The sequence below is a fragment of the Anopheles maculipalpis genome, chromosome 2RL (assembly GCF_943734695.1).
Source record: "Anopheles maculipalpis chromosome 2RL, idAnoMacuDA_375_x, whole genome shotgun sequence".
In the NCBI taxonomy this organism is placed as follows: Eukaryota; Metazoa; Arthropoda; class Insecta; order Diptera; family Culicidae; genus Anopheles; species Anopheles maculipalpis.
The window spans coordinates 10,388,782-10,404,626 of NC_064871.1; the positions used below are offsets into that span (position 1 = coordinate 10,388,782).

Consider the following 15,845-nt stretch of genomic DNA (forward strand, 5'->3'; position numbering starts at 1 on the left):
GTGTGTGTGTGTGTGTGTGTGTGTGTGTGTGTGTGTGTGTGTCGCACACGGTTTCACAATTGTAAAAAAATAAAAAAAAATGGTTTGAAAAAATCGCACACATTATTGGAATACCGGTAATGTAAGTGGGCTAACGAGTGTCAATAAAATTAAAGCTAAAATTCGACACAATTCTCTTGTCGACTCCGATCGAACCGCAATTGAGTCTTACGTGAGAGGCCTATTGTATGTGGATGTTCTGATGTAAAGGGTGTGTGTATTGTTGGATGCTTTTAAAACTTATTGTAACGGTTATTGGGAAATAGTAGAACGAAATGATGAAATTACTTATTGTACATACATGGCAGCATAAGTTCGTACCGATTGTGGTATGATCGAAATCGTCCTACACGCTCTTGGCGTTCCTATCGACGGCGATCCCGATCACGATCTCGCGATCGTTCGCGTTCATGCTTGGACGAACGATGCCGACCGCTGCTATCACTATGGCGACTAGAGCCATACTTATCATGCTTCCCATTGCCTCGATAATCTTTCTCGCTACGCCGGTAATCGTCCCGATCGTATCCACCGCCACTACCACCTACCTTGCCACTGTCGGATCGCATCCGGTCTCTATCCCGGTCACGGTTTCTTGTGTGATCCATTGAGTTGCTCATTCCTTTCGAACGGTCACGATCGCGATCGGAACCGTTGGTGTACCGATTTTCGTTGCTTCTGTCCTCTCTGCCAGACCGACGATCGTATTTTTTATCACTAGAACTAGCAAGAGAAAGAGATTTTTATGAGAATTCTTCTATCTATTAACAACTTTATGTACACTTACCTCTTTTTGTACTCCTGAGGCGTATCAGGCGAAGGAGAACGGGATGTGTAGTGGCGTGATGATTTCTTTTTGGCAGACGAAGACACCTTCACCGGTGTCCTTGAGCGATGGCGCGACTTTTTAGACGTCCGTCTAGAGCCACTCTTTTCGGTGGTATAGTGAGGCGAGCGGGGCGATCGTGATCGCGACCGTGACCGTGATGCAATGCTACGCGATCTCGATCTCGATGTGCGCGTTTTGGACCTTGAGCGTGAATGGGACGTGCGCGAACGGGACCGCGTACCGGGAGACCGGGACCGTGACACGGAACGCGATCCCGAGCGTGAGCGGGACTTCGAACGGGATGATTTTGATAGCGATTTCGATCGAGAACGTGACTTTTTCCCATCGGCCAACTGTCCTGCATCGGATTCATTGTTATTTATACCGGTGGTGCTACTATTTGCATTACTTCCACTATTAGCAACGCCACCTGTTCCTGCTGCCGCATTGCTACCGGAGCTGTTTGTTGTGCCCGCATTACCCGAAGAGTTCAACGGCAATGGCATAGCTCTTTGAATGAAACCTCCCCAAGCGTTGTGCGATCCATTGTTCCGATCGACCGTTATGACGGTCGGTGCTGTCACCGCTGCCGCCGCCGCATTAGTCTCCGGGCGATCCTTTTTGCGCTGTTCCTGGTACTTCTTCTTTAAAGCTTCAACCGCTTCCTCCAGCTGCTCCGCGTTCGGTTTGCCCCGCTTGTACAGTGCCATAATGCGGAAGCAAACGTCCAGCATGTCGTCCTCGCTGACGCGAAATATCACAAACCACGGTGGACTGTTCGGCAGTGGAATGTTGTGCTTGCGCGCGGTCAGATAAATGCACGCGCACGCGATCGTTTCCGGCTGGTAGCGCACAAACACGTCCGTTCGGAACGAATCGTTCATAAAGTTCCACGCCATCTGCATCATGTTCTGGTGCTTTTCCAGCTCGAGATATTTCAGGTACATCACGATCAGCTTGTGCGGATGCTTAACGTGCACGCAGAAGCCGAGCTCCTTCAGTACACGCCGTTCCGCCTTGATGACCTGCGATTTTAGATTGATGTAGTGCTGGTCCAGTATCATCGGTATCATGGGCCTATACGGTGTTTTTTTTTTTTTTTTAGGAAAAGCAGAAGAAAAATAGCAAAAACAAACGGGTAAGGAGAGAAAGAAAAACGAAAAGCAAGACAAAACACAACGCGCTATACGCGCGTTTTAGTTCGCGCCAAATAGGCTAGTTTGGTTGTAACTATTTCAAACGGGAACCACGTTCGTCAAGTGGTTCCCGAAATTTGCATGAACAAAACAAAACAAAACAAAAACGCATCTCATTGCACGCGCTTTTCCAGTCGCAACGGCTTTTCTTCTTTTACCAAACCGGACATGGATCCAGCTTTATATGTTTCGGGGTTTCTTCTCGGTTTAGTTCATTCAGTGCTTGCAAAACTTGTTCTCGTCCAAAATTGATGAATTTTGTAGATGTTAATAAAAATTTCCAAAGTAAGAAATATTGTTTTTTTTTTGTGTAACTATTTAAAAACAACAACAAAAATGTAGATTTTACATAACCTTCCAGTTCATCCTTCATATGTGTAAATCAGTGAGTATCGCGTTGCTCGGTGGCCCATCGAGAAGGCCTAATTACCTGCCAACTTACCAACAGCTCTCTCCACATACACACCCACAACACTATTTCCCCATTTCCGATCATCTTCCAGTTGGAGTCTTGTTGAAACCAAACAGGACTAAAAAATATCTTAAAAAGCTTATTATTAAACCACATTAATAGTCGCATCTGCGACTCATACGTTAGTTTTTGTTCTGTCGACCATTACTCCCGTATTTGGCGATCTTGTAGCTCTCTGTATTCTGGCCAGGTCGGCGTTGGCGTTGGCCGTACACTGACTGTACACTTCCGGTGCTGAAAATATCGATCTAATTCTTCCAGCCAATTTTCCTCCCATTTCCATACGCCACACGCTTCGGTCACTGCTCGGGTCACTGTCCATGGTCGGGCGCCGAATCATTTGTCCACACGAGAGGTACCCAGTCAGCCGCTAGATCGTTCCCTCTTCCGGTGGCGCTACACACACACACACACACCAGCATTTCTCTTACTTACGGGGGTAGTGATTCGGCTCAGTAATAAGAAAAAAAACATAAAGAAAAAAAGAGAGAGAGAACATACTATGCTTCGAGATTGGGAAAGAGAGAAGTTAGAAAGAAACACAAAACAAGATCAAGTGGCCACACAGTAGTAGTAGTAGGAATCTGCTACTATTTGTCGCACCCTTCCCCCCAGCAGGTGTTGCGCATCCGTTGGGTTGGTTGGTTTTTGTTTCTTTGCTCTTCCTGTTCTTCCCATTCTTCAATTGGACATTGTACGCGCTCGCACCATTGCATTACACCGTGCCGGAGTGCAAGGGGATCTTTTGGCCGCCTTCCGTGACGTGATTCGATTCGAGCTGCCCACGACGCTGACGACCGTTCCGAACCGATGGTGGATGGATGGATGTGAAGGCAAGGACCGTGTATGGTCATCGAATATGGATCAATATTTCCAGCTCCCAGTTTCGGTGGTGACCTCTTTACACGAGGCTTTTTACCTGCCTCACGCCACGTTGTGCCAGGTGGGATATACGGCGAATTTCCTTCTGCTCTTGCACCGAACGTGATGTAGCAGGCTGGTGCTTCAACGATGGTGCTGGCTCGAGCTAAGGACACTTACGTGCGCACATACACACTCTCGTTAACTAACCTGGCCGCTGGCTCGCAGTCGGTAGCGCTCGCTTACAATGGCAATGGCCGGCTTGGGTACTCGTCGCTGCCCAGCGCCCCCCGGATACGCATGTTTCAGAGAGGGAGGTTTGGTTTTGTTTTGTTCTGTTCAGACCGTAGTTTTGTATGGTTTTGTTTTTTAGGTTTTGTTTTTTTTTGTTTTTTTTTTTGTTTTGTTTCTAAAGCTTGGCTTGGCTTAGCTTTTAGAATGGAGACAGAGTTTTGAGTAAGATTGCGTCTTACCTACAAAACTATAAGTGAAATAAGTTAATAGAAGTCGCTTAGCGAAACGAGCAGCAGCAGCAAATGTGTTGCTTGCGGAACAGATGACGGTACCGAATCGTACGGATCGGCCCCCAGGATACTTACTTTTGGCTGCGGACCTGTTTGATATGATGAAAGACGTTTATCACGTCCCGTATCCGTCGTGGGGCTTCCTCGATCTTGGACGCCAGACAGATGCAGCTCATCGCCGTAGCCTCCATGCTGTGGCGCACGAACGATTTCGAGTAGAAGAATCTCTGGAACAGAACCTGCCCAGTCGCCATGGCAACCTAAAAGGAAAATAAATTTTGTTAAAACTGGTTGTAGCTTTCCATCGGATCACCACCATCGAACGTGATTCGGAACAAAGCAGCTGGAGGACACTTTCAATGACATGCAAACAATGGTAGCAAACTCTTCTTCGAACAAGAGTGGTGGTTAGGGTCTTTCGCATGCGAAACGCTCCAGGAAAGTGAATTATTCAACTAATTAATGCTGTACGGCGTCAAGGATTTTCATAAAACAAATATAACATATTTATGACGAAATTGACATTCATTCATGTGTGCAACATTGACTGACTCACACAACCGTATACACATACACACACACACGCACGCACGCGACAAGATGGCGTCGGAAGCGCTTATGAAACTTAATCACCCCTCTGTATCTTACCTGGGGCAATTTGAGCAGAATCCCAGCCGTCTGGATCAACTCACAGCCAAGGATACGCAGATCCGTTTCCGTCTCCCGATCGAGCCCATCGTTCTGGGACGGGGTTTGATCGAGCTTCACTTCCGGAAGCAGACAGTTTTCGAGTGTAAGCACTATCTTCCCATATGGGCGCTGCACGGGCAGTGAGGTGCTAGCTGCAGCACCTGGTGCCTGGGCCGCGATCACAGCCGATGCCGTTTTGCTGCTGGTAACCGTTTCGGTGATTGTTTTACTCACGCTCATGATTGTAACCGTGCAACTTTAACTACGCATCAAGTGAGAAAAAACACAACCTGCGGTGCACGGAAACACTGCCTGGTTTGGTCCGCGAAAAAGCAACTTTTGAACTGTCAGCAGCGTGTGCGATGGTTGTGTTGGTGACAGCACGAAGCGCATGAACGGCAGACGGGCTGTCATTTCCGTTGCTCAGCGATCGACAGTTGGGAGCGAATCCGTCGAAGGAATTAATTTTTAAAAACTTTAAATGACGAGTTTATTGGTTAAAAACTATTGAAAACCAAAGTCAAGTGACGTTGATGCCTTGCAATGTGCAAACATGTGTGTATTTAATTGATTTACAAGGCACACAATGCTAAAAATGTATTTTTGCAAACGTATAGCGTTGAACCCTACAAATGTCAAATAACATTTGTGTTGTTTCGTCGTGTTGTTTGGTAGAAAGCAACAAATCGCAAGAGTAATTATTATATTTAACGACACACAATAATAAGAGAAACATTTTACACTTACCTGAACATTGTTGATGTTTTCTATAGGTCCTCAGTAGCTTCAGACAAGCTAGATTTATACTGGCAAAACGGTTAGCATTACATGACTTACAGCGCCATCTCTTGAGTAGTAGCCATGCGTAGTAATTCTACAATGGTTTGAATCGTTTCAAAATTTTGAAGCAAATTTAAAAAAAATCTGTAAGTTTCTTTCCTTTTTGCATTTGCCGTCGGTATACGGTCTTTTTCGACATTAATAAAATAAAATTTCTCATCGCGTAACTATAAATGATCACATCCACACATCGTATTCTTAGTAGGATCATTGATTCTCCAAAAATGCGCTGTTAACAGATGATCCATTGCGGGTCGATCGCACAGATACCTTCCATGTACTAAATTCGAGAAAAAAATAAATTACATCTCCACCCTCTGCTTATCGTAAAAATCCTTAAACATCCCATAGAAACGGTTACACAATCCAGTTTTCTGTCTTCTTTGCTCTCTCTCTCCATGACAAATTAATTAGTTTTCACCTACATGTAACCCGTAGCACCTTTGCATATCAAACCAGACCACCAAATGGCAAAGACTGCACCAACAATCAAGTTCAAAGAAGAGACCGAAGAATTACAATGGTAGCTAGCGATAGCAAAAGAGCTCAACCCGGGTGCAACGGGTACGGGTCTGTTGTTTCGGGATCTTACGAACTACCACCGACGGTTGCATTGTGATTTTGTTGCACAGCGCCAAACAGGCAGACAAGGTGGTAAGGTTATCGATAAGATGGTGGAGACGTTCTTTCACCGTTTCAAGTTCACTGTGCCCAACTTCCGCATCTGGGGCGAGAATCCCATTCAGGTGACATGATATGCCACCGCTCTTCAGCACTCAACCGGAAGGTGGTTTCCCGAACGATGCCAGTAACAGTGATCATTTAGCATAGTAGCCACCAGGTGGGAACGGATGCAGGAGCGTTTTAATTAAAACTCATTTTTATTTAGTCCTCCGCCCGGTGAAGAGACGGTGCCGGTTCGATTGGTTGTGCTTATAAGGACACCGAGACAGTGGCACTACGTCACCCCGGGATTCTGAGAGTAGCGACGGTGGTGGCGTTGGTTCTGGCAGTGCACGGAGTGGGAAACAAATTAAATCAGAACGGTGTGTACTATCGCCTGGGGGAAAGCAAAATTCTGAAAGGGCGATGACACCGAACGGAAAATGTCCTGGTGAGGTGGTGAGGTATCATCTTCGAAAAAAAAAAGAAACCAGAAAGAAAAGGAAAATGCTCCCAATACTCGGAAGACTCGGTAGCATCGCGAGTGGTCCGATAAGTGGTTGACGGTGGTGTGTTTCGTTCATGCCACTGTGCCACGCGCAGAAAATGGAGTTTTTCCCATCGGAAGAAGTATTAGTGTGAAATGGGGCGACCGATTACGGTACGGTTCATCATCTTCTTTCCGGAAGGACTCGAAGGAACCATTTATAGTACCACCTTCACCGTCCGGAGCTGGTGGGCGCCCACCCTTCTTATCGTTTAATCACGTTCACGGTGGGAATAAGTACGAGCGAGAGAGAGAAACACGCACACAAATCCACAAATACTGATATCCTTTCACTCGTTTTCCTTTTTGGGAGAGGATGGCAAATCCTTGATTATTAGTTTGGAGTGGGAGAAAAAAAAAAGCCCACAATTCCTCTTACCCTCACGCCCAACTCGAGAGAGGACACAAGGGCAACAAATTAGAGGGCTACTTAAGCAGGAACGGCGTCTAATTCATAATGATTTCAGATCAGTTTCGGTTGGCACCCTGGGACGCGAAACGCGATAAAGGGATCTGGAGGATTTTTTTTTCTTCGCTGTTCAGCAAGGGCATGAGCATGCAAATTAACCCCCCGAAGATGAACGTTTTGTTCGTTGCTGATTTTATAACGTAATGGATATCGGTTTAATACTCTCGTGCGGTTCGCGAATTTTCGGTCCCTGTTTTTTTTCTGCTGTCACTTCTATTATTGCGCGCCGTAAGTTTGGGATTAGTTCCATTCCGTGAAAGTCGAGATACTTTGGCTATTTGTTTTGTCCTTAGCTCATCACAATTTTTGGGAAATTTTTGGAAACTCAACAAAATTGTTGCAACTGTTAACTCCTTTTCCTCTATTGGCCATTTTCTCGATGGAAGGGAGTTCTTTTGCTAGTGTCTGTTTTTGACTTTACTTGGTTTTAAGCTTACAGTGCCGAAATTTCGGAAGGAAACAACCAACTGCGATGGTAATGATAAACTCTTTCGGCGGACGCCAAAGTTTAAATTAAACACGTATTAATTGTGACAAATTGATGAGCTTACAGGAAATAGCAGGATTGTAAATGCAGAAACTCTTTAGATTCCCTAAAAATGCTTTCAATATTTCGTATTCGACTTATGGAAATGGAATGGTCAGTAATTGATTCCAGAAGAGAAGAGGTATTTCGCATATGTTACTATTTATACCATTTCGCGAAAAACATTCGAGCTTGTAAACGTTTCCCAGAATTTCTCTAAAGCACTCTGACGGTTGAAGTTTTACGGCAAAGGCGTCATTCCAGGCAATCGTCAGCGATTTGCTCGCTCCGGCTTCTCAGTGTTGCATTATAAATAAACTTTGCCACCGGCACGTGACGACGACGATATGCTCGCGTTCCGTTTGGTTGCCTCTTCCGGATGCGATCGGGGGATACCATTAGCAGAAGCTCCCGAAATGTGCGTCGAAATGAATCCGGAATGATACACGGCCAGATGAGCTTGGCTTAATATTATTTAAATGAAAAAGCAAACGTAATTGAAGCGTCTTGGTTTCTGCCCCGGATGGGAACGGAAAACGATGTAATGAATGAGTTTCTTAAGTTCCCAGCACCCTGTTCCCGGCCCTGACAACTGTTGAAAGCAGCAGTCGAAAGCAAGACGACGGGATGATACTCACAATCGTGCGCAAAGCCGTATTGAAGAACTTTTTATTTTATTTTGTTTTATTTTGAATCAAAATTTGGGACGAGTGTAAGCGTGGATGGTGGTTGGAGTTTATTTTCCCTGTTGCATGTACTCGCTGTCTTCCATTATGTTATTGTGTATCTTCGGCAAATAATCTTCGTCGCTTCGATTCTCGCTTTGAGTTTGACGAAGGCCGTGGGCCAAATTTGGCTCCAATTTGGTGTGCTTTGCCCCCGAACGCGAAAGGACGCTCGTGTCGATTGACAATAGTGTCCTTAAATGAGCTCTCTTACCGAGCACACCGTCTAGGCGAGAGATGAGGCTTTTAGGCGAATCTCGTGTTACATCGTCCTTGGCGAAAATAAAGAAACAGGAAGGAGAAATCAAAATCTCACACACCTCGGCGGACAATACTGTCTGGTGAGTGGGCATGCGACAGTAGATAACCAACAAAAAGAGCAAGCAAGCAGCTTCATCAAATAGCATCCAAAATGTGAAGGCAACAGGGAAGATAAAACGGGTTTCTAAAAGAAAAGAAGGGGGAAAAAAATTTCCACGGAATTGAAAGCTTGGAGGATCCGTGGAGAAAACGGCGCACTGATAGGGATTAAAAGGTTTTTTTTGCTCTTCTGTACTTCCTTCCTATTTAGCTCGCCATACCCTGCTGAGCAGGGCTGAGGTAACTTACTCCTGCTGATATCTTTCTAAACGTTCGGTGCTTAATTTACGCGGAAACGGAACCATCCAGGGGCCGGGAATTGAAGGTAAAGAATAATGTATAGGGGAGGAGGTAGCTGGGTAGGAGGAGGATGGCTTCTCATCCCACTCACTTTCGTGCTTCATTCGATTTGAAAATGTATTTTCATTAATTTTGCCAATATTCCGGCAGGCGGGCTCAAGGTAAAACGCTTCGAGCCATTTCGAGGCTCTCTCATCCTCCACTGTATCGCACTGTAATGAAGGTGTGCGATTGTGAGCGGTATTCGCGATATCAAATGTAGAACCGCTCGCTTCAAAGCGAGATTCTGGGCACAGAATTTATCTTAAATGAAAGCAATCAACCGACGCCTGAACCTGATCCCGTTTAAAGGGACGCGGGGCAGGACGTTGTGCCAGTGCAGTTGTCTGGAATCGATTAAGCTAAAGAATTTATCAAGAACGAACGTTTACTTGCAGCGCATGGTGCCTGTATCGAGAGTGGAAATGTTGCAAATCTCCTACAAAGATGGTGAAATTATTAATCGAAATCGATATGCTGTTTGCTTACTTGCGTGCATGGGTACAGTGAAGGTTGGAAGTCCTTTTCGCACACATCGCACAGAATCTCGGTTTGGATTCGATTCGTAATATTTGAGTCCAATCTTTTGAACTATTGCAGACAAGGTTAATTGCTTGGAATTCGTTATGTCTAGCCAAGTTTGTAGGACTGCTGGGAAGTGTTGAGGGCATAAAGTTCGGGATAAAGTGTTGACCAAAAAGTGAAAACCTTTCCAAATATCCAACCATACAGATATACAGAGATATAGATTTCACAGATGCTTGTGATACCTTGGTCCGATGAAATGTACGATGCTATGATTTGGACTGAAACCATCAATGAGATTCGAAAGAGAATTTTTGTAGTGAAGTGCCGGGAAGTGCTTTGAGCTATCTAAACTATAATCCGGACGAATAGCAATGCACGGTACATCACCAATTAATATGCTCGCTCTAGTTCTCTAGTATGGCGGATGTTGGACACAAGGTGAAGTTTGAAAGGATACGATACGAGGACCACAACATCCTGTAACAACAAAGTAAAATTCGGGAAAAGGTATTAAGATCTCGTTGACATCTTCTAGCAATACCAGTTCACAGTGTTCTAATTAAAACTGCCAAAAATATAACTACGTCAATGATAACTACGTCGCGTCACTATCGGTCTGCCCACAGAGTATCCCGAAGATCACTTTAAAGAGTATCCTGAGGATTAGTGACGCTTTTCCAATGGTTGATGATCGATTATTCGAATAATTGTTATGTTGTCCCAAGGTTTTTTGACGGTTTCTCAAAGGACATCAAATATCCTTGGGATTCCCTGTATGGGGCTGAATAATGGTGTAGATAACAACGGTCTTCAATCGGCAGGATCGAGTTTTTATTAGTTAAATCAATATTTAGTTAGCAATGAATTTAGGCAAGAATTGGCCGAAAAAGGGAGATGTTTCGGAGTACGCTGATTTTAAAACAAAACTTCAAGAACACATCACATGCAGTCAAACGATATCTAAAAGTGTTTTGAACAACGAACATTAGCAGACAAACAACACAGCAAGGTTTTGCGTGACTTGTGTGACCTACTGCTGCAAAGAGCTTATATCACCGTGTTTCGATTCGGTCGCGTTTGCTCAAATGTGATGCCTCATTGCACAAAACTGATTCTATGAAACTGATTCACAATTAGCACAATTGACTTGCACTGTACGGCGATCAAAGGAGTTTTATTTTTCGGGCTGTACGTTGATGTGGCAAGAACTCGATCATTCCCACTTTCACAATCACTGTGCCCAATTTCACTCTCTTGTGACGGAGAAGAATACCTGGTTGTGTTCATTGGGATGATTGAATTTTCTCCTCCCCATCATTAGCTGTTGACTCAAGGCCGAAAGCGTTTTGTGTGCTGTATGTGTGTGTGTGTGTGTGTTTAGAGAAACGAAGATCGAATACCATACCGTCCGGCTTGGGATGCAAATTTCATGCCTTTCTTGTCCCATAAGAGTAGCCGACTAGGGGTGCTTGTTGGAGTGTGGTGGTCGTTGATTTGTACGGTACAGTGCTCAGGTTCAGCTCAGACCATTTGTTGCTACGGTGGGGAACAATCCGCGCACTTGGCAAAGCATCAGTTCGTACCTCCTGCTTTGTGTCCGCTGGTGTGCAAACAATGTTGGTAAAAGGGAAACACAAACAATGGAAGAATAGCTCAGCAAAGAGGAACGGCTTGAACGGGGAGGAGGAACACTCCCGAATGGATGAAATTGAAATTTGCATTCACGGTTTCTGTTTATTGAAAGCTGTCGATTCGTTCCTTAAACATACTACTCGATGGGGTTGTTTTCCCCGGGAATCCTGGGATGGGGAGTGTGTGGTCCCCGTGGTTGGAGGGTTGGAGTTTCCATTGCTTCGCTATTTGTAGCACCGCATTCCTTGAAGTTTACCGGCCTGATGTGTCTTCGATTTTGCAGCATTACTGTCTACTTTGTCCTGCAATCTCGGAACTCCGGAACCCCGCCTCCGGATCCCGGAACAACCGAGACCCGAACGCTGCCCGAAGCCTTTTTACTGGATTGCACCTCTCATGTGTTTGTTGTGTGAGCGCGTACTTTTACGGTTAGTTGAGTGTTTGTGCAGTGAACTGTTGGCAGTTGGGTGTGTGGACGATGTCGCGCGGACGGTGTCACCACTACAAGGACTCGGTGCGCAAAACAACCTTCCAACAACATGCCTCTATCCATGCTACAGCTACAGTCCTCTGTCTGCCTTCTCCATGTGTGTGTGTGTGTGCGTGTATGGTAGCATTTGTGCCATGATTGTATTTCCTCGGTTGTACACATCAACCTCAACTCATCCCCAAACCTCCTGTTCGCATCGGCCTGGATGCAGGGGCAACGTTTGACGCAAACATAGTGCCGGAATGATACCGAGCTACATCGACAATGGCGGTGACAACAGTGTGGACGACAAAGGTAACAACGATCGTTTTGAAATGTCACCATGGTGTCGCCTGCTCGTATCCTTACCCTTGCCGCCATGCGCTCAGTGCCTCTCTGGACGTGCCTCCCGTTAACATGGAATCGTGCTGGCCAGAATCGACCGGGATGCCGTTTTGCCACATCTCCCCGAACTCGGTACAGCCGGTGAAGTTTTTTTTTTTTTGTGTTTGTTTGTTTGTTAGTACGATTGAATTACGATTCGCTCTACCAGCCCGGGAGCCGGTATTGTAAAATTAATAAATAAAACTCTATTGATACTCTTTTTCGTTCAACATATCCGTCCTACCTCAAACCGACAACCGGCTGCCATCACACTAGTCGACCGTAGAATCAGTACGCACCGTCTGGGTTTAAGGTTGAGGTATAGTGAATGTTAAAGAAGCCTTTATTTCTTTCTTCTTTTATCCCGGATAGTACAAAAAAGGGTTTTTTTTTGCAAATGGTGTGTCTGAAATGAAAATATATGCCAACCATTGTGAGCTCGGTTGCCGCTCTTCACGCAAGAAAAATGTGCTCAAAAATAGGCAACACTGGGCTGGTTTGGGTGTTTGAAGCGTTGTAGTTTGTCCTTTCGTTTGAAAAGCAATCATTCTAACAGGGCGTATAGTGTACCGCAAACAGGGGTGTTCTTTGTTTATGAAATATGCAGCATTGGTTACAGAATAGCTAGCAAATGGGTCTTCACTTTTAAAGCTGCTGTGCCGGTACGACGAATCTGATGCTTTGAAGTTGGTTTAATAGAAGTTTTGTGATTTTTGAAATTTTTGAAGGGGCCAAGTGTAGTATCGGTTTGAAGTGTTGTTAATTGTAATTTAATCTCTTACTTTAGATCTTTTCTACTTGATCAAGTCTTGCATGGTTATTTTGGCCATATTATGAGTGATTTGATTTACAGATACATAGTTACTTTGGACGATGCCATAGTTTTTATCTGGAATGAACTCTCAGGAATTAAATAATGAGTTTTTATTATCGTTAATCGAAATAGAGCAGATAAAAATAGAACAATTTCTTCGAAATTAATAGGCGCATTTCCGTTGCCAATAGCTCATCGAACATAACAATTAGGAATAATTTTTTCCTATTATTAAATGACTAAAATTAGTATGACCTAACCAAACAAGACTGTAAAGTACTGGGCGTCTCCATAAGTAAACAGCCACGAGAAGACTGTAAAGCACTGGGCGTCTCCATTAGCAAGCAAAAGTTTTCTTTACAATATTTTTTAACGAATAACTTATTAGTTTGTTTTGAGTTTGACGGCTTGCGCCGTATTGTCGTGAACGAATGTTTTGGTGTAAGCATTTTGAGCTATTTTTTTTAGCAAAACAACACATGCAAAATTGCAGTTAGTCTATACATATTGCTGTACCGTAATAAACCACATGAGGCCTACTAAATATTTTACTATTCCAAGTATAAAGAATTCAGTGCAACAAAGAATTCCCCAATAATCTAATTGATCAAAAAATGCTTTAATAATGTACAATAAAAAAAACTGCCTCGATGCTGTTCAAACATTTTCCAATTTTATTTTCTGCCTGCACGGCACAGCTTTAACAATTTAAATTGTTTCATGCAATGAAAATAATGATAAAATCATAATTAAATCAACTCCATTATGAAGCGACACTTCCACACACCGGCAAAGGTTTGATGTGTCATAAAAAAGCGAAAAAATACAGGTCTGCTAAAAAAAGGTACCCAGTAAGAGGTTAAAATAAAAATTTCAAATACATTCCTTTCCGCGGTGACAAAAAAGGGACGAAAAAAATCCGAACATCTGAGTACTGAACGGGCAAAAGAATAAAAATGAAAACGCCCCGATACTACTCTTTTATGAGCATTATTTGAATCGAATTAATTTGTGAATCATTGAGCTAGCAATAAATATAAATTTTTAATAATAAATAACTTTCATTTCGATGTGTGGCACCCATTTCGTCGTGCCCGGTTTTTTTGTGGTGTTTGTGTAGTCCACTCCGTTACGGTCCATGAGCGTGCCGTGATGATTGGAAATGTGTGTGTGTGTATCAGTAAAGCAATAAGAAAAAAACTGTATCATATTGCAGTGCCAGCAAACAGTCGTCATGGTTTAAAATAAATGTACCAAAAAGAAGCATTTTCACTGCTAAAATATTGGAAAAGGGACAAAGAAAAAGCAATGCAGAAGACACATTTTCCAGACATACCGTCGATCAGACGGCTTTGATATACAACAACCACCAGCACGTCAACCAAACAGGATGGCGTTTGTCACAAATGTTCAATCCAATGCTCGAACCGAAGCCGATGATCAACTGGCGGAAGGAAATCATTCCGAAAACTATTGCACCTATTTGCTTCCCAACCGTTTTGTGAGTGAACGTACGAAAGAGAGAAAAAAAGGGCATTATGAAAACGCTGTAATGAACATGCAAAGCACGGTGAACAAAAAAATCTTTTCCCACAATAGCTGTAAATGAACGAATGGGCATTTCAGCGAGAAAAACAGAAAAATGTGTTCCCCCGTTTTTTTCCCCCGATTGGGCACAAATGTAGTCAACACCGTGCTTCACTTGTGCAGCTTATTAAAAAGGAAATGTGAAAACACGAACAGAACAACGAAACAAAAATAATCATGAAGTACATCTGGTAAAGTGCAGCAAAACAGCGGGAGCGAGAGAGACAGAGACGGGTTTTCCACGCACAGAAAGAGGGAGGAAAAATAACAGACATAAAAATGCAACAAGCCCACTCCAACTGGTGTGGTTGGGGATGAGGTTAATGGGTGGCAGAAAATTCGGGAGTGAAATATGAGCAATACGTACAATAAAAAAAACCAGCCCACCAAGGATGGATGAGTGGATTTACCAGCGCATCGTGGCGCTCGACGAAAAGAAGGACGTACCGACGCCCGACAATGAAAATGATGGCAAGCACACCCACACCCGCACACACACACACACACACACACACACACATCGGGAGAAAGCATAAAATAAAAGCGACACATATTATAAGTCAATTATGAAACATTTAATTTCCAATAAATAATGCGCTCCGACGTACAGCACGTGCAGTGAGATGAGGTGAATGAAGCCTATTAACAACAGCAAAATAAAAAAAAACCAAAACTTAAAAGTAGTGAAAGAAGAAATAGAAACCAAAAGCTGCAAAAAAAAATGTCACAAAATATATATATTAAAAAGTGTAAAATTCACTCATGCACATACACACACACACACACACACACACACACACACACACACACACAGTTTTGTGGGGAAAATCGGAATGAAAACTCCCAGCCACCAACGTACCGCGTTGGGCCATACACAGTGGGCACATTAATTGTATAATAAACTTCTTTATTTACAGATTAATAATTATAAAAATTCAAATGCATTTTCTGAAAGCAAATACTTAAATAAATGCAAGGCCAAAACATCAACGAATTTTATTAAAACACTTTGAAATAGTGTTTAAAAATGACAAAACATGTTTGGAAAAAAACAAACCCCTGTAACTGAGGAATTATTTACATGAATTCTGTGAAATAAGAGATTTTTTCTGAGTAAAAATATGTATTTCTATTTGTATTTATTTCACTGTACCATTTGGCTACCAAAGGATACACAAATTTTCTTAAAAAACTAGCTAAATAACTAAACGCTAAAGGAAAAAAGGTCAAGAGGAGTTAAGTAGACTAAAGGATGCGGAGTGAAGAAGAGCACGGATAGCGGCAGAGGAGAGGGAAAAGTCAAATAGGTCTGAGGAAGAAGTAAAGGCCATCGACGGAGAAGAGGAGAAGG

At 43.5% G+C, this 15,845-nt stretch overlaps 1 protein-coding gene across 1 annotated transcript; it reads right to left on the reverse strand.

Moving 5' to 3' along the window:
- Positions 1–303: 303 nt before the first annotated feature.
- On the reverse strand, positions 304–4,977 carry LOC126557369 (cyclin-L2). Its single transcript, XM_050213113.1, has 4 exons — positions 4,570–4,977; positions 3,997–4,181; positions 827–1,945; positions 304–762 (listed from the first exon to the last, which is right to left on the reverse strand). Exons 1-4 carry the CDS (start codon positions 4,849–4,851, stop codon positions 405–407), a joined length of 1,944 nt encoding a protein of 647 aa, XP_050069070.1. The 5' UTR covers positions 4,852–4,977; the 3' UTR covers positions 304–404.
- Positions 4,978–15,845: the final 10,868 nt, after the last annotated feature.

Coding starts and splice junctions, on each gene's coding strand:
- LOC126557369 (XM_050213113.1), bottom strand. CDS start 4,851: ATGAGCGTGAGTAAAACAATCACCGAAACGGTTACCAGCAGCAAAACG. Junction 1,946..3,996: donor AAACAGGTCCGCAGCCAAAA/GTAAGTATCCTG, acceptor AACACCGTATAG/GCCCATGATACCGATGATAC. Junction 763..826: donor CCTCAGGAGTACAAAAAGAG/GTAAGTGTACAT, acceptor TTCTCTTGCTAG/TTCTAGTGATAAAAAATACG.